This window comes from Mobula birostris, chromosome 23 (genome assembly GCF_030028105.1).
Source record: "Mobula birostris isolate sMobBir1 chromosome 23, sMobBir1.hap1, whole genome shotgun sequence".
Taxonomy (NCBI): domain Eukaryota; kingdom Metazoa; phylum Chordata; class Chondrichthyes; order Myliobatiformes; family Myliobatidae; genus Mobula; species Mobula birostris.
In genome coordinates, this window is record NC_092392.1 from 9,290,113 (window position 1) to 9,312,480 (window position 22,368).

The window sequence follows — 22,368 nt, forward strand, 5'->3', positions numbered from 1 at the left end:
TGCTCGAGGAGTATAAAAAGGGCAAAAAAATACTTAAGAAAGAAATCAGGAGGGCTAAAAGAAGACATGAAGTTGCTCCGGCTGTCAAGGTGAAGGATAATCCAAAGACCTGACAGGGTATTCCCTCAGACCTTGAAGGAGACTAGTGTTGAAATTGCAGGGGCCCTGGTAGATATATTTAAAATGTCAGTATCTATGGGTGAGGTGCCGGAGGATTGGAGGGTAGCTCATGTTCTTCTGTTATTTAAAAAAGGCTCTAAAAGTAATCTGGGAAATTATAGGCTGGTAAATTTGACATCGGTAGTAGGTAAATTATTGGAAGGAATACTAAGAGATAGGATCTACAAGTATTTGGATAGACAGGGACTTATTAGGGACAGTAAACATGGCTTTGTGTGTGGTAGGTCATGCTTAACCAATCTATTAGAGTTTTTCAAGGAGGTTACCAGGAAAGTGGATGAAGGGAAGGTAGTGGATATTGTCTACATGGACTTCAGTAAGGCCTTTGACAAGGTCCCGCATGGGAGGTTAGTTAGGAAAATTCAGTCGCTAGGTATACATGGAGAGGTAGTAAATTGGATTAGACATTGGCTCAATGGAAGAAGCCAGAGAGTGGTAGTGGAGGATTGCTTCTCTGAGTGGTGTGCCACAGGGATCAGTGCTGGGTCCATTGTTATTTGTCATCTATATCAATGATCTGGATGATAATGTGGTAAATGGATCAGCAAATTTGCTGATGATACAAAGATTGGAGGTGTAGTGGACAGTGAGGAAGGTTTTCAGAGCTTGCAGAGGGATTTGGACCAGCTGGAAAAATGGCAGATGAAGTTTAATACAGACAAGTGTGAGACATTGCACTTTGGAAGGACAAACCAAGGTAGAAAATACAAGGTAAATGGTAGGGCACTGAGGAGTGCAGTAGAACAGAGGGATCTGGGAATACAGATAAAAAATTCCCTAAAAGTGGCATCACAGGTAGATAGGGTCGTAAAGAGAGCTTTTGGTACATTGGCCTTTATTAATCAAAGTATTGAGTATAAGAGCTGGAATGTTATGATGAGGTTGTATAGGCATTGGTGAGGCCGAATCTGGAGTATCGTGTTCAGTTTTGGTCACCAAATTACAGGAAGGATATAAATAAGGTTGAAAGAGTGCAGAGAAGGTTTACAAGGATGTTGCCGGGACTTGAGAAACCAAGTTACAGAGAAAGGTTGAATAGGTTTGGACTTCATTCTCTGGAGCGTAGAAGAATGAGGGGAGATTTGATAGAGGTATATAAAATTATAGACAGAGTGAATGCAAGCAGGCTTTTTCCACTGAGGCTAGGGGAGAAAAAAAAACAGAGGACATGGGTTAAGAGTGAAGGGGGAAAAGTTTAAAGGGAACATTAAGGGGGGCTTCTTCACAAAGAGAGTGGTGGGAGTGTGCAATGAGCTGTCAGATGAAATGGTAAATGCAGGCTCACTTTTAAGATTTAAGAAAAACCTGGACAGGTACATGGATGAGAGGTTTATGGAGGGATATGGTCCAGGTGCAGGTCAGTGGGACTAGGCAGAAAAATGGTTTGGCACAGCCAAGAAGGGCCAAAAGGCCTGTTTCTGTGCTGTCATGTTCTATGGTTCTATGAGGGGGTTAAACTATGAAGAGAGGCTGAGTTGCCTGAGACTGTACTCACTAGAATTCAGAAGAATGAGAAGAATCTTATAGAAACATATAATATTTTGAAAGGGATAGATAAGATTTCAGGGGAGTAAATTTAGGATGGAGATGAGGAGGAACTGTTTTTAGATCATAAGACCATAAGACATAGGAGCAGAATTAGGCCATCTGGCCATTGAGTCTGCTCTGCCATTCAATCATGGCTGATCCATTTTTTTTTTATTTCCGCCAGTTCCCGGCCTTTTCCCCATAATCTTTGATGCCATGTCCAATCAAGAACCTATCAATCTCTCCCTTAAACACACCCAAAGACCTGGCCTCCACAGCTGCCTGTGGCTACAAATTTCACAAATTCACCACCCTTTGGCTAAAGAAATTTCTCTGCAACTGTTTTGAAAGGGCACCCCTCTACCCTGAGACTGTGCCCTCTTGTCCTAGACACTCCCACCATGGGAAACAGCCTTTCCATCTCTACTCTGTCTAGGCCTTTCAACATTCGAAAGGTTTCAATAAGATCCCCCCTCATCCTTCTGAATTCCAGCGAGTACAGACCCACAGCCATCAAACGTTCCTTGTATGATAACCCTTTTATTCCTGGAATCATCCTTGTGAAGCTCCTCTGGACCATCTCCAATGCCGGCACATCTTTTCTAAGATGAGTGGCCCAAAAATGTTCGGAATATTCAAAGCGAGGCCTTACTAGTGTCTTATAAAGCCTCAGCATCACATATTTGCTCTTGTATTCTAGACCTCTTGAAATGAATGCTAACATGGCATTTGCCTTCCTCACCACCTGCTCAACCTGCAAGTTAACCTTCAGGGTGTTTTGCACAGGGACACCCAAGTCCCTCTGCATCTCAGATTCCTGGATTTTCTCCCCGTCTAGAAAATTGTCCGCACATTTATTTCTACTACCAAAGTGCATGACAATGCATTTTCTAACATTGTATTTCATTTGCCACTTTCATGCCCATTCTCCTAATCTGTCTAAGTCCTTCTGCATCCTACCTGTTTCCTCAACACTACCTGCCCCTCCACCAATCTTTGTGACATCAGCAAACTTTTCAACAAAGCCATCTATTCCATCATCTAACACACACAAAAAATGCTGGTGAACGCAGCAGGCCAGGCAGTATCTATAGGAAAAGGCACAGTCGACGTTTCGGGCCAAGACCCTTCGCCAGGACTAACTGAAAGAAGAGATAGTAAGAGATTTGAAAGTGGGAGGGGGAGGGGGATATCCAAAATGATAGGAGAAGACAGGAGGGGGAGGGATGGAGCCAAGAGCTGGACAGGTGATTGGCAAAAGGAATACAAGGCTGCAGAAGGGGGAGGATCATGGGACGGGAGGTCTAGTGTGAAAGAAAGGGGGAGGGAAGCCCACAGGATGGACAGCAGGCAAGGAGCTATAGTGAGAGGGACAGAGGGAGAATAAAGAGAGAGAGAAAGAAAGGGGAAAAATAATAATAAATAAATAAGGGATGGGGTACGAGGGGGAGGTGGGGCATTAACAGAAGTTAGAGAAGTCAATGTTCATGTCATCAGCTTGGAGGCTACCCAGATGGAATATAAGGTGTTGTTCCTCCAATCTGAGTGTGGCTTCATCTTGACAGTAGAGGAGGCCGTGGATAGACATATCAGAGTGGGAATGGTACGTGGAATTAAAACGTGTGGCCACTGGGAGATCCTGCTTTCTCTGGCGGACAGAGCATAGGTGTTCAGCGAAACGGTCTCCCAACCTGTGTTGGGTCTCGCCAATATATAGCAGGCCGCACCGGGAGCACCGGATGCAGTATATCACCCCAGCCGACTCACAGGTGAAGTGTCACCTCACCTGGAAGGACTGTCTGGGGCCCTGAATGGTGGTGAGGGAGGAAGTGTAAGGGCATGTGTAGCACTTGTTCTGCCTACAAGGATAAGTGCCAGGAGAGAGATTAATGGGAAGGGATGGTGGGGGACAAATGGACAAGGGAGTCAAGTGGGAATAAATGGGACCTTTTCAGAAGTAGGAATAAACGGGACCTTTTCAGAAGTAGGAATAAATGGAACCTTTTCAGAATGGCAGGCAGTGACTAGTGGGGTATCACAAGGCTCAGTGCTGGGACCCCATTTGTTTACAATATATATTAATGACTTAGACGAGGGAATTAAATGCAGCATCTCCAAGTTTGCAGATGACACGAAGCTGGACAGCAGTGTTAGCTGTGAGGAAGATGCAGGGTGACTTGGATAGGTTAGGTGAGTGGGCAAATTCATGGCAGATGCAATTTAATGTGCATAAATGTGAGGTTATCCACTTTGGTGGCAAAAACAGGAAAACAGATTATTATCTGAATGGTGGCCGATTAGGAAAAGGGGAGGTACAACGAGACCTGGGTGTCATTGTACACCAGTTATTGAAAGTGGGCATGCAGGTACAGCAGGCCGTGAAAAAGGCGAATGGTATGCTGGCATTCATAGCAAGAGGATTCAAGTACAGGAGCAGGGAGGTACTACTGCAGTTGTACAAGGCCTTGGTGAGACTACACCTGGAGTATTGTGTGCAGTTTTGGTCCCCTAATCTGAGGAAAGACATTCTTGCCATAGAGGGAGTACAAAGAAGGTTCACTAGATTGATTCCTGGGATGGCAGGACTTTCATATGATGAAAGACTGGATCGACTAGGCTTGTACTCTCTGGAATTTAGAAGATTGAGGGGGGATCTTATTGAAACGTATAAAATTCTAAAGGGTAGGTGCAGGAAGATTGTTCCCGATGTTGGGGAAGTCCAGAACGAGGGATCACAGTTTAAGGATAAAGGGGAAGCCTTTTAGGACCGAGATGAGGAAAAACTTCTTCACACAGAGAGTGGTGAATCTGTGGAATTCTCTGCCACAGGAAACAGTTGAGGCCAGTTCATTGGCAATATTTAAGAGGGAGTTAGATATGACCCTTGTGGCTACGGGGATCAGGGGGTATGGAGGGAAGGCTGGTACAGGGTTCTGAGTTGGATGATCAGCCATGATCATACTGAATGGCGGTGCAGGCTCGAAGGGCCGAATGGCCTACTCCTGCTCCTATTTTCTATGTTTCTATGTCTTACTATCTTTTCTTTCAGTTAGTCCTGACGAAGGGCCTCGGCACGAAACGTCGACTCTACCTCTTCTCATAGATGCTGCCTGGCCTGCTGTGTTCACCAGCAAATTTTATGTGTGTTTCCTGAACAATCACATTATGCTAAACAATGGAGCAGAGATGTGACTAGTGGCTTGCATAGGTCAGCTATGTGCACAAGGTCAGAAATTGTCACCTTCCTTGTATTCATGGTCAGGGTGATAACACACAAATTTTGAAAATTGATCAGAAGATTTTTAGCAAGGGTGATGGACGGAAAGGTTCCTCTCCTTCTCATGTTTTTAGTGTCAGGCTACTTCTGGTAAGATGGCAGCACGTCCTGATGCAGCGGTCTCCATGTGGCCAACCAAAGGTATTATTGTCTGTTTTGAACACCTTTGTTATAATTGCCAGACACTGCAGTGCATTAAGTACTACAGGTCTACCCCATTAGTGAATTAGTGAACATTCATCTGCAGACTGCTGAGGGCTTGCTCTTGCTGAAAGCATTCATGGACTGAGGGATTTGATCTATATCATATATATTTTTGTGTGACTGTATGCCTGTTGCTATCTTATATTGGTGAAGGAGTTCCTGCCTGCTGCAAAAAGCACCAGAGTCAATGCGCAAAGATAATGTGTAGTCTAACAGTAAGTTATTGCCTTGGATGTTTTACTTGTAATCACAAGATCCTGTTGGGCATTGATAATATGGAATGCAAGTCCAATTCATGAGTTTATTGGTGGGCCCGACAGTGGGGAGCTGCGTGCTCTCGACTGTAGTGCGAATGAGGCCACGGTACTGACTGTTTGCAGCTGCCTAGGAGAGGGGTGTCAGGGTCAGTGGCCAGAGGCAGCATGGTGTGGTGTCCATTCACGTGTCCGTGCTCCCTTCAGTGGCCATTCAGCGGAAGACAACCTGGATTACCTTCATCTGAAGACTGCTGCTGTCTTGCTCTTGCTGAAAACATTCATGGACTCAGGGACTTGGGCTACATTATATATACTTCTGGGTGACTATATGTTTATTGCTGTCTTATTGTGCTATATGTGCCTTGTGCTGAGTGTGACTGTTGGTATTGTGTTTTGTACCTTGGCCCAGGAGGACCACTATTTCATTTGGCTGTGTTCATGTATAGTTGAATGACATTCGAACTTGAACTTAAACTTAAATTTCTGACACCAGTATTGGGGAAGGAAGACACCAAAGTGTAAAAAGGATGGGAGTATTAGTTGTTTTGAATCTGCTGTAGATACAAGGAAGGGGCAGGGTACTTGTACCTTTTCTTGTGCTTAAATTCTGACTGAATCCCTCTTAAACATTTGATTGTGTTATACAGTAGTTCTGACTTGTGCCACCTCCACTGTAATCTAACATCCTATAGGTACACATATACAGTTGTGCCTCATGTGGGGGTATGAAACCTTTAAAATACTCCTATTCAATAGTGTCTATTTGCATGATTTATTCAAGGCCAGAGTGCTGACTAATATCTCATTCTGCTCAATGCCTAACACTAGATCCTGAAATAGCACAACTTAATCATTTATGTCAATGCCAGCCAAAATCCCTGCCTCCGTGGTAATGTCTTTAAATCAACAGAATTTGAATTTGTGAATTTGATGGAGTGACTGAGTCACTAAGTGCATTCTCATTGATGTTGAGCCTCCAGAATAAGATCCTTTTGCGATTTTCTTTGCTACTCTCTTTCTCAGTTGTCTTCAACTAAAGGTGTGGACTCTTCCGGGGTAGTAGCAACCTGTAGCAGTATGGCAAATGAAACCAAATGGATTGCCTGACTGTTGGAAGATTTGTAAACCAATCAATATCTTTCTTCAGATATCTAATAGTGTAAAAGATAGGTGAGAGTGGATATCGGACTGCAGGAAAATTGTGCTGGAGAGGGAGTAATGGGGGATGAGGAAATGGCAGATGAACTGAATAAGTATTCTGCATCAGCCTTCACTGTGGAAGACACTAGCAGTATGGTTGAAGTTCCAGAAGCCAGGGGTCATGAAGTGTGTGAAGTTACCAGAACTAGAGAGAAGGCTCTTGGGAAACTGGAAGGTCTGAAGGTAGGTAAGTCACCTGGACCAGATGGTGTACACCTCAGAGTTCTGAAAGAGGTGGCTGAATAGATTGTGGAGGCAGTAGTAATGATCTTTCAAGAATCACTAGATTCTGGAATGGTTCTGGAAGATGGGAAAATTGCAAATGCCACTCTACTCTTCAAGAAGGGAGGGAGGCAGAAGAAGGGAAACTATGGGCTAGTTAGTCTGACCTCAGTGGTTGGGCATATGTTGGAGTTGATTATTAAGTGTGATAAAATAGGCCGTAGTCAGCATGGTTACGTCAGGGGAAAATCACGCCCAACAAATCTGTTGCAATTCTTTGAAGAAATAAGAAGCAGGATAGACAAAGGAGAATCGGTTGATGATTGTACTTGGATTTTCAGAAGAACTTTGACAAGTTGCCACACATGAGGCTGCTTAACAATCTACAAGCCCATCGCATTACAGGAAAGATCCTAGCATGGATAAAGCAGTGGCTGATTGGCAGGAGGTAGAGTGGGAATGAAGGGGACCCCCTCTGGATAGCTGCGGTGACAAATGGTGTTCCACAGGGGTCTGTGTTAGATCCGATTCTTTTTACATTGTATGAAACTGATGGCTTTGTTGCAAAGTTTGTAGATGGTATGAAGATAGTTGGAGGAAAATGTAGTTTTGAGAAAGTAGGGAGGCTACAGAAGGACTTCAACAGATTAGGAGAATGGGCAAAGAAAAGGCAGATGGAATATAGTGTTGGGAAATGTATGCTCATGCACTTTGGTAGAAAAAATGAAAGGTTTGACTATTTTCTAAATGAAAAAAAATGTAAGAAACTGAGGTGCAAAGGAATTTGGGAGTCCTTACGCAGGTTTCCTTAAAGGTTAAATTGCAGGTTGAGTCTGTGGTAAGAAAGGCAAATGCGATTTTTGCATTCTTTTCAAGAGGACTAGAATACAAAAGGAAGAATGTTATGTTGAGACTTTATAAAGCACTGGTAAGGCCTCACTTGGAAAGGACATACTGAAACTGGAATGGGTTCAAAGGAGGTTTACAAAAATTATTCCAAGATTGAATGGCTTGTCATATGAAGAGCGTTTGATGGCTCTGGGCCTGTTTTCACTAGAATTCGGAAGAATGAAGGGTGACTTCATTGAAAACTATCAAATGGCGAAAGGCCTTGATGGAGTGGATGTGGAGAGGATCTTTCTTACGGTGGGAGAGTCAAAGACCACATGACACAGCCTCAGAGTAGAGGGATGTGTTTTAGAACTGAGATGAGGAGGAATTTCTTTAGCCAGCCAGTGGCGAATCTGCGGAATTCTTTGACATAGGCAGCTGTGGAGGCCAAGTCCTTATGTATATTTAAGACAGAGCTTGACTGATTCTTGATTGGTCGGGGTATGAAGGGATATGGGGAGAAGGCAGAAGATTAGAGCTGAGAGGAAAATTAGATTAGCCGTGATTAAATGGCAGAGCATACTCGATGGGCCAAATGGCCTAATTCTGCTTCTAAATCTTATGGTCCAATACGGACACTTTTCATCTTAAATAGAAATGGGATTGCTAGTCAGATTCTCCATTCATTCATTTCATTGGGAAGCAGACAGCAATGAAGGTACAGTTAGACAGTCAGAGAACAGTGATCTTTGAGCCGCACCATTTAAATAGAGTACACTCAGTGGCTACTTTATTAGGTACCTTATTTACCTAATAAAATGGCTACTTCACGTATGTCTGTGGTCTTCTGCTAGTACAGCCTGACATCCTAAGTTTGATATGTGCGTTCAGAGGTGCTCCTCTCTACACCTGGTGAACCTCCTCTGCACCGCCTCCAAAGCCAGTATATCCTTCCTCAAGTAAGGAGATCAGGACTGCACGCAGTACTCCAGGTACGACCTCACCAGTACCCTGTATAGTTGGAGCACAACCTCCCTGCTCTTAAATTCAATCGCTCTAGCAATGAAGGCCAACATTCTATTAGCTTTCTTTATAGCTTGCTGTACCTGCAAACCAACTTTTTGTGATTCATGCACAAGCACTCGCAAGTCCCTCTGCACAGCAGCATGCTGCAATTTTTTAAATCATTTAAATAATAATCTGCACTTCTATTTTTCCTTCCAAAGTGGATGACCTCGCATTAACCAACAATCTACTCCACGTGCGACCCTTGCCCATTCACTTAACCTATCTATATCTCTCTCCAGACTCTCCGTATCTTCTGCACAATTTGCTTTTCCACTCAATTTAGTGTCATCAGCAAACTTTGATACACCACATTCAGCCCCCTTTTCCAGATCGTTAACGAATATCGTGAACAGTTGCGGGCCCAGCACCGACTCCTGTGGCACACCGCTCACCATTAATTGCCAACCAGAATAACACCCATGCATACCAACTCTCTGCTTTCTATTGGTTAACCAATCCTCTATCGATGCTAATACACCAACCCAACTCCATGCATCCTTATCTTATGGATAAGTCTTTTATGCGGCATCTTATCGATAATCTCCTGGAAATCCAAGTAAATAATGTCCATCTGTCCCCCTCTATCCACTGCGCTCATTATATCCTCAAAGAACTCCAGTAAGTTTGTCAAACAGGACCTTCCTTTGCTGAATCCATGCAGCGTCTGCCTGATGGATCCATTTCTTTCCAGATGCCTCCTTATTTCTTCTTTAATGAAAGCTTCAAGCATTTTCTCAACAACAGATGTTAAACTAATTGGCCTATAGTTACCTTTCTTTTGCCTACATCTTTTTTGAACAGTGGTTTGACATTTGGTGTCTTCCAGTCCGCCGGGACCTGCCCAGAGTGCAGAGAATTTTGGTAATTTATCACCAAAGCCTCTACTATAACTTCTGCCATTTCTTTCAGTACCCTGGGATGCATTCCATCAAAACCAGGGGTCTTATCTATCTTCAGGCCCACAAGTTTTCTCAGCACCATCTCTTTAGTGATAGCTACTGTATCGAGGTCCTCACTTCCCGTTGCATCCATAACGCCTCTCTTTGACACGTTACATGTGTCCTTCACCATGAAGATCGCCACAAAATAGTCATTCAAAGCCTCTGCCATTTCCTCATTACCCAATATCAGAATCAGAATCCGGTTTATTATCACCGGCATGTGTCGTGAAATTTTTTAACTTAGTAGCAGCAGTTCAATGCAATACATAATATAGAAGAAAATAAATAAATAACAGTATACTTATAATGAATAGATTAAAATTTGTGCAAAAAACAAAAATAATATATATTAAAAAAAGTGAGGTAGTGTCCAAGGGTTCAAAGTCCATTTAGGAATCAGGTGGCAGAGGGGAAGAAGCTGTTCCTGAATCGCTGAGTGTGTGCCTTCAGGCTTCTGTACCTCCTGCCTGATGGTAACAGTGAGAAAAGGGCATGCCCTGGGTACTGGACATCCTTAATAATGGACACTGCCTTTCTGAGACACCGCTCCTTGAAGATGTCCTGAGTACTTCGTAGGCTAGTACCCAAAATAGAGCCGACTAAATTTACAACTCTCTGCAGCTTCTATCGGTTCCGTGCAATAGCCTCCCCATACCAGACAGTGATTCAGCCTGTCAGAATGCTCTCCATGGTACATCTATATAAGTTTTTAAGTGTATTCGTTGACATGCCAAATCTCTTCAAACTCCTGATGAAGTACAGTCGTCGTCTTGCCTTCTTTATAACTACATCGATATGTTGGGACCAGGTTAGATCCTCGGAGATCTTGACACCCAGGAACTTGAAGCTGCTCACTCTTTCCACTTCTGATCCCTCTATGAGGATTGGCATCTGTTCCTTCACCTTACCCTTCCTGAAGTCCATAATTGGCTCTTTCGTCTTACAACCTGTGCCAGGTTGTTGCTGCGGCACCATTCCACTAGTTGGCATATCTCACTACTGTACACCCTTTCGTCACCACCTGAGATTCTACCAACAATGGTTGTATCGTCAGCAAATTTATGGATGGAATTTAGGTTATGCCTAGCCACACAGTCATGTGTATCGAGAAAATAGAGCAGTGGGCTAAGTACACACCCCTGAGGTGCGCCAGTGTTGAGCGTCAGTGAGGAGGAGATGTTATCACCAACCCACACAGATTGTGGTCCTCCGGTTAGGAAGTCAAGGATTCAATTGCAGAGGGAGGTACAGAGGCCCAGGTTCTGTAACCCCTCAATCAGGATTGTGGGAATGATGGTATTAAATGCTGAACAGCAGCCTGACAGAGGTGTCTTTGTTGTCCAGGTGGTCTAAAGTCGTGTGAAGAGCCATTGAGATTGCATCTGCCATTGACCTATTGTGGCGATAGGCAAATTGCAATGGGTGCAGGTCCTTACTGAGGCAGGGGTTCAGTCTAGACATGACCAACCTTTCAAAGTATTTCATCACTGTCAATGTGAGTGCTACCAGGCAATAGTCATTAAGGCAGCTCACATTATTCTTCTTAGGCACTGGTATAATTGTTGCCTTTTTGCAACAAGTGGAAACTTCTGTTCGTAGCACTGAGAGGTTGAAAATGTCCTTGAATACTCCTGCCAGTTGGTTGGCACTGGTTTTCAGAGCCTTACCAGGTACTCTTTTTGGGACCTTCCGCTTTGTGAGGGTTCACTCTCTCTAAAGATAGCCTAACATCGGCTTCTGAGATGGAGATCCTGGGGTCACCAGGTGCCTCAGGGATCCTCATAGCTGTTGTTATATTCAATTCCCCCTTCTTGTCCTCCAAGGGACCTGCATTCACTTTAGCCACCCTTTTCTGCTGTATAAAATTATAAAAACTTTTATATGTTGTGCTAGTTTATTTTCATAATCTATCTGCTCTTTCTTTATTGCTTGCTTTGTGGTTCTTTGTTGCTTTTTAAACTTTTCCCAATCTTCCAGTTTTCCACTATTCTTGGTGACTTTGTACGCATAACCTCTTAGTTTGATGCCTTCTTTTATTTCCTTAGCTATTCAACGTTGGCTCTCCCCACCCTTACTGACTTTGCTTTTAACTGGAATATACTTTTGTTGAGCAGCATGAAAAATCTCTTTGAAAGTCTTCCACTGTTCCTCAACTGTCCCACCATATTGTGTTCCCAGTATACACTAGCCAAATCCTCCCTCATCCCATTGTAGTTTCCATTGTTAAGACATAATACACTGGTTTTAGATTGAACTACTGCACCCTCCATTGGTATGAGAAACTCGATCATAGTGTGATCACTCTTTCCAAGATAATCCCTAACTACAAGATCACAAATTTTACCTGTCTCATTGCACAGGACCAGATCTAAGATAGCGTGTTCCCTTGTAGTGTGTGTCCTGTATGTGTCTGGGTCACGGGGCAGTGGAATAATCCCACATCACAATCCTGGACCCAGTTAACACACAGAAACTGATGGAGGAACTCAGCAGGCCAGACAGCATCTATGGAAAAGAGTTCAGTCGGTGCTTCTGGCTGAGACCCTTCAGCAGGACTCAGTTTCCCAGCTCCATCCAAGTCAGCTCCCACTGTGAGTTTCCAAGTCTGGATCAGCGTCTACAGCCACCTGAGGTCCCACCAATAGATAACCCATTAGCAGAACATTAAGCTCGATTCCAGTGATTACACAATAAACTTTGACTTTAATGGGAGTGTATCTTGTTCTTTAACTTGTCAGTTCAGAGATTATACAGTATGTGGAAGCTATTTTCTGTGGGGAGTACAGTCAAGATGATCTGGAGAATTGCTCAGGTATATCCAGTTCATGAGATGTTAGAATAACACAGTCTAGGCAATTCCTTCCCATTAGCTTCGTTTCAATCAGAAGCAATGTGATGAAATATGTCCAGAACAACTGTGTCAAAGGACACTCATCAATAACCTTTCTACTCATGCCAAGTCTAAATTTCACAGGACCACATTAGTTTTGACCCAAAAGTGGATCTCTGAATTTCAGAGATGAAGCACAGCTACGGTTTGCACTCCCTATGAGTTGCAATGCAGGAACTGAACTGGACTTCCTTGACAGAAGTTCTACTTCCATCTAAGACAAGGGTATCAGAACATGTAAACACTACCAACATGATGACCCTCCAACTCACACATCAATTTGACTTTAAAAGATAGTGTCAATGTTTTCATGGGTGCTGCCTTAAAATCCTTGACCTCTACCCAGTGTCACTTCAGTGCAGAATGCAGTGGCTCCTAAGGCAGTTCACTGCAAGTCACAAGCACAATTTGGGACAGGCAATAAGTTCTGCCAACAATGTTCAAACCTATTGAAAGAAAAAAATTAAAGAACCCTGGCAGGTACTGATTCTGAAGAAGGTGATACCATGTCTAGCCTTATTGAGCCTGTACATGGCATCAGGGGTACATAATAGTAGAACAAGGAGCTGTAAATTAGTAGATCAAAATCATAAAATTAATATGGAGACAACCCTATTTACTTAAAGATTGAATAAGCTTCAAAAATGTGCCAGGGATCTGGCTTCAATCCTGGCCCTGAGTCCTACTTATGTGGAGTTTGCAGATTATTTCTCTGAATGTGTGATGTTTTCCAGCTATTCTGGCTTCAATGAAGGCTAGAATTTGGAGGGAGTTGATGAGAACATGGGAGGAAATAATAATGGGATGAATGTAGGATTGACAGCATGTTGGATGGGTACTTATTTGGGCTGAAGGTCCTAATTCAGTGTTGTATCTTTCTATGACTCTGATGAAAGAACTGAGGACTACTGAAACATTGGAGTGTTAGGTTATGGGAATTATGAACAATTCATAGTGAACAGAAAATCACATCTTGCCACTGTTAAAAATTGTTCTTTTTCAGTTCATTCACCGTTAACCAATCTGCCCTCAAGCAGACTTCAGATGTACTGGTTGAGTCTTAACCCTTGCTTACAAACCAGTCAATCCTGTAAACACACAATCCAATATACATCAGCACTGTAACCACATGAGCCATGGCAATTCCCAGAAAGATTCAAACTACCAAGTTCATAGTTTAGCCACAGCTGAACAATTAAACTCCAGTCCTATTTGCAACAGCCATAGCCCAACTTGAAATAAACAAATATAACACTACTAACACTTAGTTACCCTTGCAGCATAAAGTACCAGCGAATCATACAATTTTAGGCTTAGTGCACTATGCATACAGCAGATAACACTGAGCATTCAGGGGCTTTGTAGCTATTCAAGCCCTTAACCCAGTGTGTACTGCACATGTATTGTTGCTGACGCGCATGGGCTATACAGTACGAGACAGAAGTAAAAGATTAACTTTTGTCTGTAGCTGACATTGAAACATACACAGATTGTACAGTGCCTCATGAAATAATTCATCAGTGGGTTATCAATCAGAAAATATATTGTATTAATAAACAGACTATATCTTACCTAACTCCTCGAGTTCAGCAGTCATGGATTTGGAGCGGAGAGTCAGTGTAGTACTTGGTGCCCTCTTCGGGGGTGGTGGGGCTGAAATAAAAAGAGACGAGAGGTTTGACTTTCTGGCCAGGACCTTTCTAGCACCTCCAATGTGCAAGTGCCATTTTTTCTCCACTGCCTGAATCTCATCGTAATCCTGACAGGAGTCATCACACTGCTGAAGAATCTTGTTCAAACTGCGAGTGGAGGCAAACTTCTTCATGCTCTCCCTGGTGGAAGAAGCTTAGGCCTGCTGGATTTCGGGCTACGAAGTGCACCACATATATCCTTTGCTGAGGGCTGCCTGCATAATTCCTAAACAGTGCTTCCCACAGTGTAGCAGTATCAGCCTGGGCTCTCAGCTAGCGAGCAGTAAAATTATCTTTAAGTCACTTTTCACCTCACAGAAACACAAATATTGAGAAAGGATTCTTTTCTTTTGAAGCTTTCCCCCTTAAACATCCAAGTGAAGAGCATAAAGGAATTCAGTTTGTTCTCAGTCTCAGGTGTGCCGAGATTTTTCCAGGCTCTGGCTTGCACATGAATAATACGGCATTCAAATGTTCAACAGGGAATACCATGGAAACAAGGCCAGCAGGCAACCCCTTCCTCCTCCTCCTCCCATCCTCCCTCGCTGTATAGTCGTGCTTCAGAAACCCAGTGATAAGTACCAAGTGTGAATGTAAGTCCTTCGTTCACGCTAAGGATATATCCATTTGTAAATAGCAATTAGGCATGAAGAGAAACCAGGCTTTGAACGAGGTAGTAAAAATCTAAAATGCTGGAACGGGAGGTTCTCATCCGAACTCAGGTTACTACTTGTGAGAGGAACTCAGAATGTCGGAGGGAGCTGGATCCAAGAACAACATCACCACACATGAAAAAAAAATCAAACGGCGTATGAACTGTTTTTTTAAAAAATCAGATGCCAGCTTAATTTGTTGCTTCATCACAAACAGCTTGTCGATGCTCCTTCTCTAGGGTGAGTAGACAGGCTGTTAGAGATTCTACAGTACCACATACTTGGTTTAATTTTGACGATACTATCAGTTGCATACAGCAGCAACTGGCTTCTGATGTGTGCTGTCCTCCTATCCTCCTTCCCCCCTCTCTCTCTGACTGTTCTTCTATTCCACCTCCAGTTCTCTCCCACCTCTTTGGTCGCTTTACCTTTCACTTCCCCTTTCATTATCTACCTCACCTTTATCCACCCTTTAATACCCATGACATTATTTTTGCCTCTTAACATAAAGTACAACTTTATTGCTATGGTGGAAGGTACAGAGTGGGTACAAAGTTCGACCCTGCTAAAAACTAACTTGAGTAGATATCATCTTGGTGTTAACAGTAGTGAGAATTTAGAGCTGGGCTCATAGTAAGCTGCTGTTGAATGTGTTTAGTTTATTGAGGTATATTTTATATATAATCACCCACCCAACAAAAATACTTACATTAAAATAGATTTAAATCATGCACTTTCACTGTGAATATTTTAGAACTTTTTTGGATCAGATTGGCTATCAGTAGGTTTCATTTTAACTCAATCGAAAGCATTCACCCTGGAGAGTCAGAACACAGAGTTTCGGCCAACACACCAGCTCAGTACTGCGGGATCTCTTATTAAGACAGGAAATTGTCATCACAAGGTCTCATTTACTTGAGTAAGGAGGTGGATAATTTATCTCCTAATCTGTGCAGTACTCCACCTATTAGTGTCTGTTGGGCAATATACTGATAGAGTTTTACTGGGTTATTGCACTGAACTGTTTCTGTAAGAATCTATCAGAGTTATGTGCAGGATTTGTTATTGACTTGGCTGCAATATATCCTGGGAGTGTTGAAGTGAACAGCGTGCTAGGAATTCTCTTTGCATGTAACTGTCTGATGTTTTGAACCTGAGTGGCTTTTTGAGCTTATTGATAGAATTGTCTTTGCCATTTTTGTAAGTCCAGGTTTCACCATTTCTGATCTTTCTTTTCATGACCTTGGGTACTATTACTTTTAATTACTCAATGCAGAATATTATTGAGTGGGATGGCCACTTCAAATTGCTACATTTAAATGCAACAGATGATCAGTGGCAGCAGAATCCATACAGTTCTACTATCAAGGAATCACTGATAGAATCAGAAAGTTTACATGAAAGGTGAATAATGAAAGGCCTTCAATTAGGAGCTGTCATCAGTAGAGTGAAATTAAGTGCATGTGGGAGATCCATTTACTCAGCTTGGGACCTGCTCTAAGATTTAGTCATAGAGTCATGGAGCACAACAGTACAGAAACAAGCCCTTCTGCCCTTCTATCCATGTGACAAGGAACTGAAAACGTTGTTTTTTGTAACCTCTTATGATGCAAAACAACATTTACAATGTACATTGAAGTGGCCTTTTGACCCAAACAGTGCATTCATTTAACTCAACCAGCATAACTCAGCAGGAAAATGTGATCACTTTTGCATTTCATTCACTTTCCATGCAATCACCGGTAAGCAATTTAACAATATGTTGATAAATTATTGGGCTGCACTAACATAATGTTGGCAGAGAATTGCAACACATATCACACAAAAAGATAGGCATTTGAACAAAACTCTTTCTCCAGGCAACTTCATGCAGCTCTGGCTGAGGGCTACAAATGCCATTAAATGAAAACAGTCAGTTTTTTGTGCTACTGTTTGTGCATGGGTTTTGGCAATAGCTATTCAAAGGAGGCAAAATTAAATGGATGCAGCACTGACAAGAATGCATATGCAATAAGTATTTGGAATGGCTGACATGGCTGTGTACATACATCTATTGATGCTTCTGGACACATCTTCAGTGATGTTCCTGGAATCACCGGGTGTTTCGGGTCTTTCAACATCATACACCCTCCTCCAGGTGATCCAGCCAGGGCTGATCAGACCCCAGCTTGTGTCCAGATGGCTGGCTACTTATGACCCCATGGCTCCCCTCTTTTGAGCCACAACCATCTTGAGGCCCTCTCTGCCGCATCGGTGGTACTGCGGATGGCTCTCCTCTTCCTCTCTCCCTCGATACCCAAATTGCTGAAGGCTCTAGCTAAAGAACGGGCTGCAAATCCCCTACATCCAACCTCCACTGGGAGACACCCTCGACCTCCATCCAGCCTGCTGACAGTTGCTGACCAGTCCTGCGTACTTGGAGAGCTTCCTTTCAAAGGCCTCTTCCAAACGATCTTCTCTCTGTATACATTTAATTACTCATCTCTTCCATTTCAATGTGCGTACCTGTAAAGAACACATGCAGTTCAACTAGTACACCCTAATCACTATAGCTAAGCTGTATTATGACAACTTTGATCACTTTGCATTGAAATGGACTTTGTGTTCTTTTGTTCTAAATAGAATCATAGAGTACGACAGCACAGAGAAAGGTCCTTTGGTTCACCAACTTCATGCTGGTTTGGTCTTCTGATAGTCCTATCTACCTGCATTTGGACCATAAGCTTCCATACCACTTTCATCCATGTACATGTCCAAATTTCTCTTAAATCTTACAACTGAACCCAGAACTACCAAATCTGTTGGCAGCTCGTTCCACATTCACACCACCCTCTGAATGAAGTTACCTCACAGATTTCCCGTAAATATTTCACCTTTCACCCTAAAGCTGTGATCTCTAGTTCTAGTCTTATCCAAGGTGAGGAAGAAAACGCCAGAATGCATTCACCCTATTGATACCCCTCATCATTTTGCATATCTCTATAAGATCTCTCCTCAGTCTCCTGTGCTCCAGGGAATAAAGCTCTAACCTATTTAACCTTTCCCTGTAACTCGAGCTCTCAAGTCCCAGCAATACCCCTGTAGGTTTTCTCTGCACTCTTTTAAGCTTATTGATATCTTTCCTGTAGGTAGGTGACCAGAACAGTGCACAATACCCCAAATTTGGCCTCAACAGCATCTTGTACAAGTTCAACGATACACAAACTTATGAAGGCCAATATGCCAAAAGCCATCTTTCCAAACTCATCTATCTTTGATGCCACTTTTGAGGAATTATCGATATATATCCCCAGATCCATTTGTTCCACCTCAGTGCTGCACCATTTACTATGTAAATCTACCCTGGTTTATCCTATCGAAAAGCAGCACCTCACACTCATCTGCATTAAATTCCATCTGCCATTTTTCAGCCATTTTCTCAGATGGCCCAGATGATTTGGGGAGATCCGATAGCCTTTCATGCTGTCCACTATGCCCCAGTCTTGCGTCATCTGCAAATTTGCTGGTTGAGCTTAACATATTATCATCTAAGTCATTAACACCAATGGACCCAGCACTGATCCTGGTGGCGCACCACTAGTCAGACAGACACTCATCTACTACCAGGCTCTGGATTCTCTGGATAGTTAATGTTGAATCCAATTGATTATTTCATCCTGAATGACAAGCAACTTAACCTTCTGGGCCAGCCTCCCATGTGGGACTTTGTCAATGGCCTTGCTAAACTCCAAGAAGACAAAGTCTACCACCTTTCCTCAAAACCTCCTCAGAAAAGCTCCATGAGATTGGTTAGACACAACCTACAACGCACAAAGCTATGTTGACTATCCTTAATCAGACCCTATGTTTCCAAATACTTATATATCCTGTCTCTTAGAATACCTACCTTTAAGTTACACATAACTGACATCAGACTCACTGGTCTATAATTTTCTGGCTTATTCTTAGAACCATTTTTGAGTAAGGGAACAACAAACAGGAGAAAATCTGCAGATGCTGGAAATCTGAGCAACACACACAAAATGCAGGAGGAACTCAGAAGGCCAGGCAGCATCTATGAAAAAATACATTATCTATCCTCCCGATCTCTGGCACATCACCTGTGGCTAAAGATATTTTAAATATCTCTGCCAGGGTTTCTTCAAATTCAGAACTAGCCCCCCACAAGGTCTGAGAGAATAACTTGTCAGGCCCTTGGGATTTATCCACCCTAATTCGCCTCAAGACAGCGAGCACCTGCTCTTCCATAATCCAGATACAGTCCATAACCTCACTACTCTTTGATTCCAGTTCTGTAGTCTCTGTGAGTAAGTACAGATACATTTAAGACCTTCCCCCATCTCTTACCATTCCATGCATAAACAACAATGCTGATCTTCAAGAGGGCCAGTTTTGTACCTTGCTAACCTTTGACTATTAAGATTGCTATAGAAGCCTTTGGAATTCTTTTTTGTAAAAATTGTGCATGATTTATCTTTAATTTATTTTTTGTGCTGCTAATATGATGCTATGTGTCTGTGATGCTGCTGCAAGTAAGACTTTCATTGTCATTAATTATACAAAGCATTTGTTCATAGTACAATACTCTTGACTTACACATTACCTTGAAAGGTGTAGGATGACAGCATAGTAAAGCAGATTAATGATAAGATAGTCAGTTGTGGGTTTGAGAAGAAATGGGTATCAATAAAATGCTTCTCATGACGTCTACGAAAACTTCTGAAATATGGTGACGATTGTGTTATTGTTGTTCTAGGACTGATTAAGCTGCTTTTCAACTGCACAGAAACATTTTTTTTGAAGCTGTGGGTGGCGGATTGAAGATCTATCTCTACCAAAGGAGGTGTAAGGCACTCCTTTCCCCCACTAGCCTGCAGGTTACCCTTTGGCAAGGTGTAGCACCTGCTTAGTCACCCCGATCTGGGTCACGTAAAGCCATTGGACCAGGTGGTGGATGGTCATATGAGCAGCTGGTGTATATCACAAGTCCTGGTTAGGCAACCACTGACGCCAGACAGACAATGTCTGAAGAGTATTGATAACGGTTGGGGTCGCCTGTCTTGAAAAGATACTACCCAGAAGGCAATGGCAAAGCACTTCTGTAGAAAAAGTTGTCAAGAACAATCATGGTCAAAGACCATGATATGACACATTATATGACATGGCACATAATGATAATGTATACGAAGGAATAGCACAGTATTCCTACATAACTAATGGGTGTGGAACTCAGGGTTGGTACTGTATGCATAAGAGGACGGGTAAAGAGAAGCTTCACACAGGGGATTATAGATTGTGCATGCATGCATCTAAGAAAATGGTGCAGGACTAGGTGATCCAACCCTTTCTGATTATTCAATCTTCTATCATAATTATGACTGATATACATCTTCTAGCACTGTTACAAGATCTTTTGATTAAGAGATTATATTAGGAAAGCTTGATCCTGTCAGGTGAATTTAGGATTTGGCTATATAACCATTCACTTCTTATCTCAGATCGCTGATGTATCCTGTCTGTGACTATAGTATCAGTTCTGTTAATACACAGCACAGAAAACAGGGATGACAGAGGGAATCATACAGTCCTAGCACAGCCGCTGAGTTTGTATACAATCTCTCATTCCACAATCCACCTTCTGCCATTTGCTGAATGACTGACACTATGCAGATCTGCTATCAAAGAAGTGCAACTGCTGGCTAATGTTATCACTGAGGGAACTTCATATTCACTTTTACAGTATTGAACTCACTACATGTGGCAAGTATAAATTACTCAGGGACGGGCTAATATTTCACGGGTCAATAGAAGGTTAATTGGTCATTGTAAATTGTCCTGCGATTAGGCTAGAGTTGAATATGTGGTTGCTAGGTGGTGTGGCTTGAAGGGCTGGAAAGGCCTATTCCACTCTGTATCTCAATAAATAAATAAGTAAATAAATTTAATTAATTTACTAGGGATAAAAATAAAAAACCTTGAAATCCTTCCAGGGATACGGCATGGAGAGGCACTGCACAGGATTGGAAAAAGCTACAGGAAGTTGCAAACTCAGCCAGCTTCACCATGGGCACCATCCTCTCCAGCATCCAGGAGATCTTCAAAAGGCAGTGCCTCAAAAAGGTGGTATTCATCATTAAGGACCTCCATTACCCAGGACATGCCCTCTTCTCATTGCCACCATCACTCAATGTTTCAGGAACAGTTTCTACCCACTGCCATCAAATTTCTGAACCGGCAATGAACCTATGTACACTATCTCACTACTGCTTTTTCTTATTTTGCTCTATTTAATAAATGTATGCATCTATATCTATCTATCTATATATATTCTTATTGTAATTTATAGTTTTTAAATATTTATTGCAACGTACTGCTGCCGCAAATCAACAAATTTCACGACCTATGCCTGTGATATTAAACCTGATTCTGATTTTAATATTATGGAGTTAAGCACAGTTAAACAGATAATGTATCTATCATACAAAGCGCTGTATGTTTATGTGCAGCTCCTGTTGATTGTTTCCATTATAGATCGCTATTACCATATTTATTGCTGGGAAACATATACATTAGATATGATATATAAATTTCATGTTGTAATTTCATACTCCCACAGGTAGAGGCACTTGATCATTCTTATTTCATTTAGAGATACAGTGTGGAACAGACCCTTTCAGCCCACCAAGCCATTCCACCCAGCAACCCACCGATTTAACTCTAGCCTAATCACAGGACAATTTACAATGACCAATTAACCTACTAACCGGTACGTCCTTGGACTGTGAGAGGAAACCGGAGCACCTGGAGGAAACCCATACGCACATGGGAAGGATATACAAACAGAAGAACCCAGAATTGAACTCCGAACTTTGATACCCAGAGCTATAATAATGTTGCACGAACTGCTACGCTACTGTGGTGACAGGGCGTAGTTACAGTGTGACATTCACAAAGACAATTTTCATTATAAATATAAATAAATGAATCAGTATTATACATGAACAGATTATATAAAACTTTAAAATAGGATATCGGTTACTTTCATGAACATACACCTCTTGACTACATGTGAGTCCAAGCTTCGTGTATAGATGATTCATAAGCATTTCATAGCATTATCTAGATTTTATTTTCCTCATTTGACAATGAAAAAGCTTTGGGGTGAATATCTATCAACTACATTACAAAGGGAATAATGCTGTCAGCATGAGACAGTAAAACCCAGTCCACATCTGTTTGGTTAGATTAACAGTAAAGATCTATCCCAACGACCTACATGACAAGTGGTTGTAGACTGAATGATTTATTAAATTTATTGCGTGTATGGAGTAAGGACAAAATAAACTCGTTTGAAGACGCCGCTCCAATTCCCTTCCAACAGATGGAGTCAATGGTACTAGTGTGGATGGAAAAAGGCCATTGTGCTG

At 42.3% G+C, this 22,368-nt stretch overlaps 1 protein-coding gene across 15 annotated transcripts in view; it reads right to left on the bottom strand.

Annotated features, from left to right (window-relative positions):
• Window positions 1-22,368, bottom strand: part of shank3a (SH3 and multiple ankyrin repeat domains 3a) — a 1,072,328-nt gene that overhangs the window by 102,148 nt on the left and 947,812 nt on the right. For all 15 annotated transcript variants that reach the window (XM_072241114.1, XM_072241121.1, XM_072241124.1 and 12 more), the window contains one exon: window positions 14,170-14,250. In XM_072241114.1, coding sequence (XP_072097215.1) covers window positions 14,170-14,250 — 81 coding nt within the window. The remainder of the gene's footprint in view (window positions 1-14,169; window positions 14,251-22,368) is intronic.